The 15228-nt window shown below is 39.5% G+C and overlaps 1 protein-coding gene across 1 annotated transcript; it reads right to left on the bottom strand.

Moving 5' to 3' along the window:
• Positions 1 to 1958: 1958 nt before the first annotated feature.
• LOC107699361 (exportin-2-like) lies at positions 1959 to 14692 on the bottom strand. Its single transcript, XM_016500600.1, has 25 exons — positions 14579 to 14692; positions 13619 to 13708; positions 11177 to 11319; positions 10989 to 11090; positions 10447 to 10592; positions 10222 to 10312; positions 10013 to 10120; positions 9832 to 9924; positions 9554 to 9721; positions 8465 to 8594; positions 8288 to 8353; positions 8012 to 8214; positions 7245 to 7329; positions 7087 to 7148; positions 6855 to 6991; positions 6659 to 6762; positions 6461 to 6558; positions 5907 to 6057; positions 5249 to 5457; positions 5033 to 5130; positions 4860 to 4945; positions 4658 to 4739; positions 4354 to 4500; positions 2236 to 2467; positions 1959 to 2123 (listed from the first exon to the last, which is right to left on the bottom strand). Exons 2-25 carry the CDS (start codon positions 13701 to 13703, stop codon positions 2034 to 2036), a joined length of 2916 nt encoding a protein of 971 aa, XP_016356086.1. The 5' UTR covers positions 13704 to 13708; positions 14579 to 14692; the 3' UTR covers positions 1959 to 2033.
• Positions 14693 to 15228: the final 536 nt, after the last annotated feature.

The raw sequence follows: 15228 nt of genomic DNA, 5'->3' as shown, positions 1-15228 counted from the left end.
TTGTGCTGCTTAATATTTTTTTGGAACCTGTGACACTTTTGTCAGGATTTTTTGATGAATAAAAAGTTAAAAAGAGCATTTATTTAAAATATAAATCTTTTGTAACAATAGAAGTCTTTACTATCACTTTGCATCAATTTAGCACATCCTTGCTGAATAAAAGTATTAATTTCTTTAAAATAAAAAATAAAATACTGACCACAAACTTTTGAACATTAGTGTATATTGTTACAAAAGATTTATACACACCTATCTGTAATTATTAAGTGCTCCTTCAGATCCTAATTAGTTGGTTCAGTTGTGTTTGATCAGGGTTGGAGCTGAACTCTGCAGGAAGTTAGATCTCCAGGAACAGGGTTGGGCACCCATTGCTCTATACTGTGTCCAGGAGTCAATGAAGGCCATTCTGGCTGACCAGCATCCCCCGTCTAGTGTACTTTGCTTTCCTGTCACGGGCGTAAGTACCTCCACTGGCAAAGTCCAGTTTGCTTACACTTAAGAGTGTACACAAAACTAAACGCGCATTAAATGTTCTACGTTGCCTTTTCTTTAGGCTGCTCCCCTGGGAAGCCAATGTTGCAACATATCGTTTTATGTGAGGTGACAAGTGCATGTATTCCTTCAGTAAGACCAAACAACAGGTTGTTAACGGTCACGTGAAATCCTCTTAGCCATCCCATAATACTCCACACACCATCCACATTTCAAGGCAAGAAACCAAGAGTATATTCAGTCAGAATGTAAAACATTTTTGTCTGTTATCTTTAGAAGTACTTAAAAATTCATGCAGACCAAAAGAAATCAGAGGAAAATGTTTTATTTGTCTGTACTCAGATTATATTGTAACATTTAATGTTTGTTACGTGCAATGAATCTGTACCTACAATAACATTCTATAGTGCTAAACCAGGATTGTCTAATTATTGATGAATATAATTGTAATGACTGATTACTATTTCATAGCCTGATGCATTTGAGCAGATTATGTATTATTTGATGACATTCAAATGTAACTTTTTTTAAATGTAATTCATTTTTAATGTTACAAATAATGACTTAAGTATGATTAGTGACAACACTCAGACAAAACTAAGAACTAAGGCAGGCCGTTTTCTGAAAAAACAAATCTAATCGGATCACTTTTGTGAAACATTTCATTTCAAATTTACATAATTTAGCATTTTACCCATTAAATTCACTCTTGCCAACTTGACTTGGCATTATGGATAATCAATGCATGACTCCTGACATGGATTTTGAACATTCCTTCCTGAATGCATTGATCTGTGAAATTCACTAGATCAGCTTTAGCTTTAGTAAAACAGCTGAGCACAATACAGCGACTGGTCTTCAGCTCACCGGCACGTGTAAGGTCCTCAGGCACGTAAACCTCAGGATAAAAGCCTTTTTGAAACAAATACAAATGTGAATCAACATCTTAAACAAGTGCGTCATTTTATTTATTAACTAGAGCAGCAAAACTAAGACGTGAAGACAAAACATGGTAAATGACATGCAACGAGACATCTGACAACTTTTTCTGCTTCGCAAAACCACTCGTTTATACAGTAAAAACAGCTCCAAAACTACAGGAAAGAGAACAAATGGAAAACGCTTTCCCCATTGATTTTAAAGATGCCATCAAATGTCAGCCAACTCCCAAGTGCTGTTCAATGTTTGTAAAAGGCGACATTTCAAAATACTGCCGAATGAATGGTTGGGCAAGACTCAAAACTAAACAATAAGAGAACATATTGAATGGACTCCAAATAATACATGAGAAAAGCCAACACCGGCAGAGGCCACCCAGTGAGATGATCAGCACCCCTCTACCCAAGCACTTTCCCATTCGTCACACATAATTCATTAAAACAACCCCTTAAAAATCCCTTCTGTCTGGCCATGTATCACTGGGCGGTGCGTCTCCACTCATGTTGAGTCCACTGGTCGTCTCTTTATTGGTTGGATCAGTTTAGGTGTCTTGAGAGCATCAGAGGTCCCCTTTCTGGGCGATAAGGAGTCTGGGTGTGTGGCTACACCAGCTGTACAGTGGCAGCCTGAAGGTAACCCTGCAGGAACTGAAGAGCTTCTGCTGGCAGACTGGTGCTCAACATTGAGGGCACCTGTTAAAGACAACATTCGGTTAGCTCAACAGCTCAGCTAGGTCTGGAGACCAAGCATGCTTCTGTCATGTTCTCAAGTCATTTTAGTGATTACATCGTGAGTGATACTCACCCTTCCAGGACAAGCGGTGGAGAGTTTGTGTAAGGACTGAGCTAGGAGGATTTTGGGATTGTTGACAGCATCTCCGATGGGGTCATGCTCTTTCTTCCCTGCAAAAGCAAGCTGTGAGAAAGCCGTCTGGTATCCTGGAGTGTCCTCTATGTCTATGAAATGCTCATCGTCTGGGATGCTGTCGTCTTCTGGTAACTCAAACAGACCAATCAGAGCCTGCAACAAAGGGGTCCTAAAGAACAGAAACAGGCTTTTCTCACCAAATGTTCATGATTAATTCATCAGCTCATCTGACAGCCCACGTTATCTTGTTAGACTCCATGACAAATAAGAGTGTCCACAGAAATCTAGGGGGGAAAAGAGTTCTTGGAAATGGGCTCCTTGTATCCTTTTTGGATTCGCAAGGATTTAAAAAGCACATACAATTTTAAGAAAAGCTAATGACTTGTGAAATGTCATGTGGTGTATCCATCAAGATTAAAGTAAAAGTAAACATTTTCAGGTATTTAAAGGTGCAGTATGTAAAACTGACAGCTAGTGGTTAAAGTGTGTACTGCAGTCCAAATGCTAAATATTGTTTCTCCAGCCCCCTCCTCCTCACACTCGACACTCACCTGGGTTGGCAGATTGAGGACACGCAACGGGAATGAGCGCAACTGACAATGGAAGGCAACAAGTTTTACAATGCAAGTTGATGAGTTGATTTATCCTCGTTTTAATATGCCTCTATTGAGCTTTTTAGATGAATGCAGAGGCTTTTTAAGTTGGGTAGAATCTGCAATCTCTGGCCCAGTTAGTTTGCTCACTTCCATGGCTGCGATATGCTGTTTTCCGCTCTCTGGCAACCCAGAGGTGTGGAAATACTATTTGGTTAAACTGGCAGTGGGCGGAATCACACAGACCAAAACAAAAACAGACATTCCAACACAGGACACACCTTTCAAAGTAGAATAAGTTATTTACTATTATTATATTTTGGAAAGTTATAAGACATTATGCATGGTCATAAAGATGTCAAATTATCTGTAAATTCATGAGGATCTGCAGGGGTCCACTCTAGAGCCCGACCGATATATCGTTTTGCCGATATTATCGGCCGATATGAGCCTGTCGCCGATATATCGGTATCGGCGAATATGCTGCCTATATGAAAATTTTACAGAACATATAACGCAGATAAAATGCTTGAAATGGTGTAATTACTTAGTTTGTCCAGCAGAGCGCGCTCTATTGTTTGCTACTGGCAACCTGGATGAAACGCTTTAAAGCTTAAGTCGATGGAAAACCATTGAAACTTTGAACGGCCATATCTCCGTAACAGCGCGGCGAATCCGCACCAAATTCGGGGGAACCCTCTCGAACATGAATTGAGTGTACGTCTAGATGCCCGCTTTCGAATGAGACCACCCCCACGTCGATAGCCCCCGGGGTTCAGGAGTTACGGGTGGTTAAATTCGCGGTCCGGCGCCGACCGATCAAGCGATCCCGACGCGCGGAGGGTGGCGTTCGAGAGGGCTCCTCGAGCTGAAGGGATCCCCCGAATTTGGTTTAGATCCGCCGGCGCGTTCGCGAGATAGTGACACCAGTCAACACTTTCACTTCAGTAAGGAGGTCTCTTTGTTCAGGCAGCAGCATTCAAGTGTTGTCTCATTCGACCGCAAGTGCCCTGCGAAGTGGACTTCACATGAAATTCCGCCATGATTCCAGTTCCAAGGGAACGTACACGTTACAATCAAAGGGCATTAAAGTGCGCGAGACGTGAATTTATATTGTATTTATTTACAGTGGTATATTATGTCACACTTCACTAGTAAGTTTTGTCTGTGTGTGAAGACTGCCCAAACTTTTGACTGGTACTGTACTATAATATACACAAAGAATATCGGCCGATATGTCGATATCTGCCTTTTACTCCCTAATATCGGTATCAGCCCCCGAAAAAACCCATATCGGTCGGGCTCTAGTCCACTCTATATTATTTAGATTTTTTCTCTGCATGTTTCTGCATATTGTGTTGATTTAGCGGACAGGTTTTTCAAATATTCATAAACAGTTTTGTTCAAGTCATGTCATTCCCATTAGTTGGTATAGTACACAAAAGCCCGTAGTGTGTCTTACCAGAGTTTGGTGTACTCTGTGTCCATCATGGCAGGACACTCAGTGAGGATCTTTGTGATGCCCACAGCACAGATCTTCTTCTCCACCTGCCCCGAGACCTTCTGCACCTCAGGAATTATGATCTTCTCCACGACCATGCCAAACATCCTGAGGAGACAGAAAACAATGGAAACAATCAGAAAAAAATAAATAAATAAATGAACCCAACCTATGCACTATGGGAAAATGTCATCAATAAGCCAGTCAGTAATATCTGCAATGCAAGATTATGACTCGACATGTTTAGAATAATAAAGCTACTTGCTTTGGCTGGATGCCATCAAATATCTCCTGCAATGCAATTGCTCCATATTTCACACAATAAAGGTTGATAAAGACCAGGAAACCTGTGAAGAGAAAAAGTGACAGATCAATATAGTGAGCAATTTGTAATTTTGAAATTACAGGGCTCATATAAATATGGGGTTAGAAGTAAACTTTGATCAGAAATGACAGCGATCTCTCACTCTTTACAAATTTTGTGGTCTTAGAGCTCTGAAGCCTCTGGAAAAGCAGAATAAAGATCTGCTTCCTGTACTGGGTGATGGAATCTCTGCATACAAACACACAGAAGCAAATGAATAGAGCACAGAAACATGTCAACTCTTTTATTCTTGTGTCCTCATGACGCAATGCTTACGGAGGCATTTGCTCCACTATACTGTTGAGCAGATAGAAGCCTTGATGGTCATTAGCTTTGGATGCAATGAGCTTCTGGAATACTCCAAGAAGACCAGGCTGGCGGGGGAAAAAAACAAATTACATTATTTTAATGGGAATGTATTGAGGTAAGGCCCACTGTATTATGGGTATTCATCTAGCAAAAATAATAGAGGCCATCACACGAAGCACTCACAATCTTGTCAGCCGCTGTGCTGGCGATGGTGGTGGCTCCTTTCTCCAGATAGGCCTGCAGCAGCCGGACGAGAGGAGGAATGTTTCCTGTGCGTTCCCACAGCACGGGCTGCAGGAGGTGAGGAAACAGGGCCATGTAGGAGGAGGGGATGGAGCTGGTGTGGATCTCCAGCAGCAGAGACATCACCTGGAAGACGTACGGCACAAACTCTACAGGGCCAGAGATGAGACGAGAGGAAGGGCCCATAAAAACATGGCTTCAGGACTGTGTACCATCAAGAGATTACATACAGGAATCACTTTGTATGCTCTATTATTCAGATGCTTGGGGTCAGTAAGATTATTATTTTATTTATTTTTTTTTGGAAATTACGTTGACTCACACTCAAGTCATACTCTTTACTCAAGTGACAGTATTTATAATGTTACAAATCAAAATGTTTACAAACATATCATTCACAAAAATGTTCTTTGAGCAGCAAATCAGCATATTAGAATGATTTCTGAAGGATGATGTGACACTAAAGACTGGAGTAATAACATTGACATTTTCAATCAAATAAATACAGACCCCATACTTCTGAGTGATTGTGTAAGTCACCACACAACTGTGTGATAAAGGTTATAGAGTTTAACACATTTACAACAGTGTCACACACCCTGCACATCATTCTGGAGGATCTCGGTAAACACAGGAAACAGGGCCTCTTCAAAGCTGCCCACAGTGTCCTGATTGGCCTTGCAGGTGATCCTGATGGACAGGCACAGTGACTCAAACAGGTAATGGTTGAAATGCGGCTTACTGGGATTCTGTAGAGAATACAAAGTTTGTTATCTTTAAAGAACAGGCTGCCCACACATACAAAAGATTTAAAATGGAAAACTTATATTGCTTACTATTAAGTAGTTATTTAAATGACTAAGCAAGTTTAAAATTTGCTACATGTTTTATTCAGTGGGTGGCTATTCTTTGAATGCAGAAAATGTGCTAGTATGGCATGCTGAACAACATCCTGTGTGCAAAACATGAAGATGTTCCGTCCTGCCTTTAGGATCAAGTCCTGCTTGGGAAATGTCCCCTTTAATGGACGGATATTTCTGTGTGTCCTGCCAGTGCATCTAATGCCATGGACTGAGACAAAGACCACATGACTGGACACCAACCTGAACTCAAGCATCCTTCATAGGACAGCAGATTTAGTGACTGGCCTACCTTGCTGACGAGGAGGAGCTTATGAGTGAGTTGGCCAATGAGAGTGGGGATGTAGGGCACAATGGCATCCTGTAAGAGGGAGAAACTCCTCATGATGGCTAGAGGTGACAAACAGAACAGGTCAAGGAGTAAATAAGAATATTACAGTAAATAAAACGTTTTACTACTAAAATTTGTGAATATCAAAGAGCCAATCACCTTTCATTATATATTCATTCTCAGATGAGCCAGGGATTGCTAAAGCTTTGAACAGATTGTTGAGTAACTGTTCTGTGAATGGTGCCATTTCAGCAGGAGTAATGCTGAAAAATAAGATTAGTTCAGAAAATAAATAAATAAAATGGTCAAAATTCAGAACATGACCGTTCTCATGTCTCGTAATGGAAAAACTCACAGAGTGGCGTTGTTGGCTCCTCTCATGGTGAAGAGTCTCTCGAGTGAATGTGCTGCATAGGTGTGCTGAACGATGCTTTCTGTCTGCAGGTGAGCCACCAGGAGAGGAACAGCCTCCAACAGCTGCTCTTTAGGGAGCTGGAGGACCAGACAGAAGCCAGACCAATCACACCCAGTGAAGGCACACTTGTGTAATGGAAAGCATACAATGTAATGGAAAGGAAAGTGCTTACTTGACTTCTGAAGGTCATAACATACTTGATGGCATCTGCTTTCAAAACTGGGAACTCGTTCACTGAGGGACAAAGAAGAAATGAACTGTCATTCAGCACCATTGCAGTTCCAGTAAAAACTATTTAACGTGCTAATTGAAATGAGTTAAGCCAATTACCATTGGGAGATTTCAAGTCTACTAGAATGTGGTTGACGAAGAATTCACACAAGTTCACCAACTCATTGGCTTGTGTTATTCCATGCTGTAAACCAGAAGTATGCATTTGTCAGACTGGACCTCAGATCTATAGCTCACAACGCAGAAGAAATCAGACTCAAACAACTCCTTAGACTGGCTCCAATAATCTGAAATCTGCCACATAAATATAATTTTTACAGCTTGTATAAAACATTCATATTAAGGTGTGAGATACTTTGACTTTAACCATTGTCTGAATACGTGTAAGCCTTTTGAACAGATGTCTGCAGCACTTTGTGAACAGTGGTCAACCCATTTTTAAATTCAATATGAGCTTTATTTATATGTGTGCAGGTTACGTTCATCTCAGAGCGGCTCGGTTCACAGTAAATGCTGCTCCACACAGACAGTTATCATTTACAAGCACGGACCGTCTCTGATTTTGCATGTTTTTATGTCCACATGTTCTTGTTCAAGAAATGACAGTGGCTGTAGCATGTCTATCATAAAGAAGTTGCCAAATATTAAAGATTAAATGGACATTTGACTTAAATGTTTAGTCAATATTAAACAAATTATTAGATTGTGCGGTGCAAAAACCGTTGACAGGCTGTTGGCGCCCTCAGCAGGCATTTCATATAATACATAATGCACAATACAATTTATGATTATATTGTTTTATTACATTATGTATTTCAATCGTTTTGTTCAATAATGTCTATTTCACCATTTGTGAAAAATCTCACCTTTTGTGTCTGAGCTTTGGAGGCCAGAGATGTGACCAGGTAGATAGCAGCATCTTTGTGCTTCCAGTTCACCCCGGGGTTCTTGGCATATTCGGTCAGCATGGAGTTCACATAGCCAGAGAAGATGCCCGTCACCGGGCCCTCGAAGAACTTACAGAGGCCTCGCACCAAATCACAGGCTGCTCTACGCCTCGTGTCGATGTCTGTGAGGACAGGAGGTATGATTCAGTACGGGAAGACTGAGTGTCTGAACAATAGAGAGTAGCATCAACATACCTGAGCCTTCAAGGTCTCTGATGATGTACTCCTCTGCGTTACCTTCAAAAGCCTCTTCATCTGCACCTGTTTTCATACAATTATCAATTTACAACATGAGAAATCCTTCTAGATTATTTGTACCACTTCATCAGCTGCTATAATATAAGAGCTTGACAATAACAAATTGACACATACTTCTAAACTCCATGTTGGGTACGATGACCTTCTCACAGATGCTGGTAAGAACATTCTGGTCTTCAAAGAGATGCTTATAGTGCGGCCGCTCACACACTGATGCCAAAAACTGGATAGCATTGCTCACAAGCTACAACAGACAATGTTGTCAGGCACTGTTAAGAAAAAAAACTAACAGCACTATGAACTAGAGCCTGACCGATATGGGTTTTTTGGGGCCGATACCGATATTAGGGAGTAAAAAAAAAAGGCCGATACCGATATATCGGCCGATATTCTTTGTGTATATTATAGTACAGTACCAGTCAAAAGTTAGGACACTTTCCCATTCGTGTGTCCAAACATTTGACTGGTACTCTATATAGAATACAGTATAGACAAACAGTATATATATACAAACACATTTTTTGCAATGATCACTCAAATGTGGTGATCAAACACTTATAATGGTGACAGAGATATGTAAGGGCATTTAACAATAAACTTGCGATGAGTGCGATGCACAAAGTAACGGGGTGTTAGTTGTAACACATGTGGTTTGAATATTTATTTTACCATAGTAACATTTAAATTCTGGCTTAAGTACGTTTCATCCAGGTTGCCAGTGGCAAACAATGGAGCGCGCTCTGCTGGACAAACTAAGTAATTACACCATTTCAAGCATTTTATCTGCATTATATGTTCTGTAAAATAAAAGTTCATATCGGCGGCATATTTGCCGATACCTATATATCGGTGACAGGCTCATATCGGCCAATAATATCGGCAAAACGATATATCGGTCGGGCTCTACTATGAACACTAAAATAATGTCCACCACCAAGTCTGTAAACCAGTGGTTCCCAATCCTGGTCCTGGAGAACCCCCAACACTGCACGGTTTTGGTGTCTCTCTTATCTGACACACACACATTTGAGGTCTTGGAGTCTTCACTAATGAGCTGATGAGTTGAATCAGGTGTGTTTGAATAGGGAGACATCTAAAATGTGCAGTGTTGGGGGTTCTCCAGGACCAGGATTGGGAACCACTGCTGTAAACAACTTGCAACACATATAAATACAATACAAATTTTAAATGAAATCCACGTACCAAGTCATATTTAACCTCCTGTCCAGTTGTGACCAGCAGGTTCCAGATAGCTGTGACAAAGCGAGGCAAGTAAGGCTGGAACTCTTCATCGTATTTTTGAGCGTAAAGTGCTGCATTATCACATATTTGGGATTTCAACAGCTCCAACAGACCAGCCTCCTCCTCATCCTACAGCAGGAAACTCAGTTTAGTTTGTTGGTCTTGGTTATTTGAACTTACATAAATTAGATTTGTGAGCACTCCCGTGTTAGAATATTTCAATATGAGAATAAACTCACATCTGTTTGCAACAACTTGTTATCCAAAGTCAATAAGTTATGAAAATTTGTCATCCAAGTCTCCATGTTATCCTCAAAGAACTCTGGGAGATCCTGAAGAGATTGGAAAAAGAGATGTGAACTGGAAAACCGGCACAGAAGTGCCATTGGAAGCATGAGCGGTGCACAAGTGCAGACTCACCTGGAAGTTAAGGCTGTAGAAAAGTTTTGAAATAAGTGTTAGGGAAGAGAAGAGCACTTTCAGGGCATTGACATCTGTTGCATGAGTTTGACACAAATCAATCGTAGCCTAAAAGTGAAACAAACAAGTGTCATTTCCATTTCACATACATGAGTAAAAGCAAATGATTAGATGGAATAACAAAAAGGACAACAATTCATTGACTTTACCTTGAAGAGTTCAGTGAGAGGCTGTGCAAAAGTGTCCAGTACCAGCTTGATCTCTGACCACAGCTCATTGGACTTAAACTCATGGCGGTATCTGAAAGACAACAGAGACAATACTCGAAATACAGGATGTATCAAATTTATGTAAGGGTCAGGTACAAAAGTGTCTAGAAATGTAACATAACACCTGAATCCAAAAAAAGTACATATATGTATTTATTCCAATACCTTTTAAAAAGGGAGTGTGCTGTGCGAAGAACTCCATTGATGATGTGGAAGTCCCCACTCTGAAAACGAGTCACCATCTCGGTCAGGAGATCCGGCCATTTCTGAGGGAAATCCTCTCGCCCGATGATGCTGATCGCATCACTCAGCTGCAGAGGGGAAAACAGTCACTTTTATTTACAGATCATGTATTTATTTGTGCTCTTGCTTGTAATTTTGTTTTTATTTTTTCTTAAATTATTACTGAGTGTTCACTCGTCTTTAATAATGTTTGAACTTTTTATTAGTTAGGCTAACAGTGTTCACCATTGTATTGAAATGGAGAATTGTGAATTTAAAATTTCTTAAGCTTATTTATTAGAATCACATGACATACGCCAAAAATAGACCCACTGATCTATACAGCAGTATGGTTTATTACAAACCCAGTAATGTGGATTACAGCTACAGCACTCATTCCAAATAACAAGAGTAACTGTAAAAGTACACAGGTGAAACACCTTTATTCTAACTGCTGCTTCTCATGGGTTATCTGAAATTCGTACCTGTTTTTGTATTTGCTCTGGGCTGGTTAGCATCAAATTTACAATGTTGGCTTTGATAGCAGTCCGGTCAGGATCAGAGATTTTGTTTGGTTCATCCTCAACCTTAGGAAGAGAAAGTACACAGATCCAGATTAAATGCCACCTATCACACACCAGACTGTTTTAATAGTATTTAACAGGACACTCACTATGCGCCAGTTCCTCTTGATGTAGTTCTTGAAGGTGACGGCTGCACACACACGAATGACCTCATCTTGGGACTTCTCTAGTACTGTGAGCAGTAAAATGGGGTAGTTCTGGTTTCCCTCCACTGATTCCAGAAATTTCTCAGCTAAAGATGGAGAAGGTGAGAACACAAAAAATGGGGATATACAGTATAGTTAAGACTAAACAGTGTTATTTTACATTTGATTACTTTACTGTGCCTCAATACTACCGAAAAATTTATAGCACTGATTATTTAGTTAAGTAAATTAGTTACTGTTTACTTGTCTTTAACAGTTCTTGAACTTTAAATTAATATTATGGTAGTATTGCCCAAACTGGTATTGAAATAAAAACATCTCTCTAAAGAAATTTGAATTAACATATTAGAATCAATATGCTTTTTGGCCAAACAACCACACTTTTGGACTAAAAGCCCTGAGGGAAGTTGTTTAGTTTAAGTTTTTTGAAGAGAAGTGTAGTGTTTTTTTTTTTCTTAGCGGAAAAAAAAACAAAAAAAAAAAACCTAACAAAAATTAAGAAATTACTGTGACAGATTTTTTGCATAATATAATATATTTGACAAAAATACCTTAGACCTTTCTAATGATTTATAGTTATAAGCCCCCTGCATTTTTTCATAAAATGAAAGTTTACTATTTAGTAAGTTTATTAATATTCTAAATCTCACACCTATTAGGGGCCAAGCCCGGAATTATTCCTAAATACTTTTATTTTATTACAATAGTAAAGTGTTATTACTAGGGATGTAACGATTCACTCAACTCACGATTGTATAATTTCGAAATTTGAAGCAAAAACAGAATGGTTTGACTTCAGTTTTGTGAAACTATACATAAAAATATCTGCATGAAACAGAAACAGCAGACGAGCTGAATGAGATGCAGATTCACTCTCTGCCAGCAGGTGGCGCTTAAAGCGTTTCTTTGGTTTCTGCTGTAAACAAAGGAGCGCTGCACTTATGAACTTTAATATGCATTATACAGAGGCAAGATGAAAAGAAAAAATACCATCTAAACTTTTCTAAAGACAGTAAGTTCCCCTCAGACATGCATTCATATAAACTCCTAGCCCTAAATGAATTGCGATTTGTTTAGCATCTCAACCCATTTGAATCGTCACATATTTAAATCGATTTTCAACCGGCTCGCGGTTCATCGTTACATCCCTAGTTATTACAATAGTAATATTTGCTTAATGTTTGGCCAAATTACGCAGCCCTACAAAAAAAGCACAACAAACCTGATTTTCTTTAGAATATTTCCCCCCAAATTCAAACATTTACAACTAATCCAGAATTTTTTCTTTTTTTTTTTAATGAGCCAAAAAGAACGCACGTCACACCTCTGTTCATCAATTTGCACTGGCTACCAATAGCTGCTCGAATAAAATTCAAGGCTTTAATGTTTGCCTACAAAACCACCACTGGCCACTTCAGACTTGTGTGCCCTCTAGAAGCTTGCGTTCTGCAAGTGAACGTCGCTTTATTGTGCCATCCCAAAGAGGCTTTTATTTATCATATAATAAAAAAAATAAAAAAAATGTGTACTGCGTTAAGCTAACTGAGACTTGTTATAGCACTTGTATATCATTGCTCTTTTGTTGATTCTGATTGCTTCCATTGTCCTCATTTGTAAGTCGCTTTGGATAAAAGCGTCTGCTAAATGACTAAATGTAAATTGTTCAGCACTACTGAGTAGGGCTGAACGATTTTGGAAAATAATCTGCTTTACCACACTACTTTAGGTAATTCAAAGTCACTGTAATAAACATATGTAAACATGTGCACTGCACTTTTTAAACACTGTCTGTTAACTTTAGACCAGTGGTTCTCAAACTTTTTTGGTCGCGCCCCCCTTTAAACCTATAAAAAAATCTGCTGATGGCCCGCGCTCTACTTGAAGCAGCGCTGCTTAGACCGATCGGTGTGTGTGTCATCAAAGTACGTGAGAGCTATAAGAGAGCGCGGACGTCTGCTTATGCTTTCTCTCGCCGTACTTTAATGACACACACCGATCGATCTTCAAGTCGAACAAACCTCTTTACTCTCGCGTGTCACGTGACCGTGTAATCGCAACCTCTGTGACTGAAAAATCAAATTTGTTCATATCGCGATTTTATCGCAAATGCAATTAACCGTTCAGCCCTACTACTGAGAATTGTGAAATTTCACTAGTACATAAAATATTGGCATAGTAATGACAACATATTACAATACAAGACTACATGAGCATAAAACACTAATATTTTTCTTTTTTTTGGCAAGCTAGTGAAAATTTTGGCAGCTGGGCCAGTAGGGAAAAAAAAAGCATTATTATTGAGGCCTGAATGTTTTTTCCTTCTCATACACAAATCCAAAGAAAATGCAGTATTTTTTTTAGAATAGCCTCAAATGTGAACGTTACCTGGCCGTCTCACAGCTGGGTCAGGGATTAGTGTTTTCTGCAGATACTCAGTCAGGGTTTGGAGATTTCCATCATTGAGCTCCATGATTGCTACAGAAATAGAAGGATCCACTATGAGAACTGATGCAGTGAGATGATTTGTTGAGATATGATATATATATATATATATATACACACACACACACACACATATATACACGCATATGCACACATATACACATACACACACACTACTACAGCAAGGGTACTGTTTTATTTATTAAAATCAAGTCATTCTGTAAAGCAGAAAGATCATGCTGATGATAATGTGAACGTTTTGGTAACGCATTTCAGAAATGAAAGACCTGCATCTGAAGTACATTTTAATGTAAACGGACCCTTACATTGTTCTTCTGCACATCGCTTATGCTGATAGCGAAAACAGCTGATAATGTTCATGTTTATGATCTTGACCAACGGTAGCACACATGCTTGGCCTGCTCTGACTGAAGCGGCCTGACAAGCATCTCGCTCACATTTACGAATAAACACTAAATTATGCTCGGTGTGGTAGACGGCTGGTTAATGGGCTCCACTGTGTCAGTCTGGTTGTTTATGATAGCGTTTACTGACAGAAACTCAGGCCATGATTCACGTGCTAAAGCTGTTAGCATGCTGAGAAGAAATGCTAGTCATCCAAAATAAGCACAGCAAAAAAAGCACTTCACAATAAAACGACCTCTATTTTCCAATATGATGGACACTGAAGAAACCGCCAAACGAGGTTAATTTAGTGAAAGTAAGGCGGAAAGTACTGCGTTATGTGGTTAGCTCACGAGCTAACTCTCCAGCTCACTCTTAACAGCGCGCGCTGCGTGCGTAAGCATTCAAACAAGATCATTCAGTAAACTCATAGTTTATTAACGACCAGAAGATAATATAGAGTGGATTTATTAACAATGAGGATAAAAAGGGTCTTACCGTTAGCTGTATGTAGAAGTGCTGCGCTAATCACCGGCGAGAAGTTTCAAACGTCTCAAGTGCGCGGTCAGTCACGACTGGGCGCATGCGCAGTTGCGCACTAATGAGACAGGAGCGCACATGGGGCGCGTGTGTATTTGAGCTTTTAGCCTCTATGTGTTTATCACGTACCGCCCCCTCGTGTGTGTTGCGGCGAACTGCAGCATATGTAGGGGAACGTTGGTTTTGTGGACATAATGGATCTCATTTTAGAAATCAAATCAAGGTCATATTTCAAGACGAATTATACATTATATATATTATATTATATAGGCCTATAATTATAAAACAATATAATGAAATTAAGTATATTTTAAAGCGAATACTTTTTTCCCATTAAGATTATTTTCACGATAATTAAGCATATTAGTTCTCATTACAGCGATGTAAAAATAGTCAAAAGTCCACTTAAACAAATGCTTGTTTTAGCAGTGCCAATGATGATTAAATTATCCAGTTCAAAACGTTCTTATAATGAGTATATTTGTTTATATATTCTGTGTCCAAACTAATATTCCATTATTATGATAGGCCTATCTGTAAGAGTTGTTGTAGCTTAAACTGGCACCATGAGTGTTTTCTTATTTACACCCACAACCTAAAAATGCAAA

The sequence above is a fragment of the Sinocyclocheilus anshuiensis genome, unplaced genomic scaffold, assembly GCF_001515605.1.
Source record: "Sinocyclocheilus anshuiensis isolate Anshui unplaced genomic scaffold, SAMN03320099.WGS_v1.1 scaffold42, whole genome shotgun sequence".
Lineage (NCBI taxonomy): Eukaryota > Metazoa > Chordata > Actinopteri > Cypriniformes > Cyprinidae > Sinocyclocheilus > Sinocyclocheilus anshuiensis.
The sequence above is the reverse complement of the archived record's forward strand: the minus strand, read 5'-3'. Positions and strand labels throughout refer to the sequence as shown.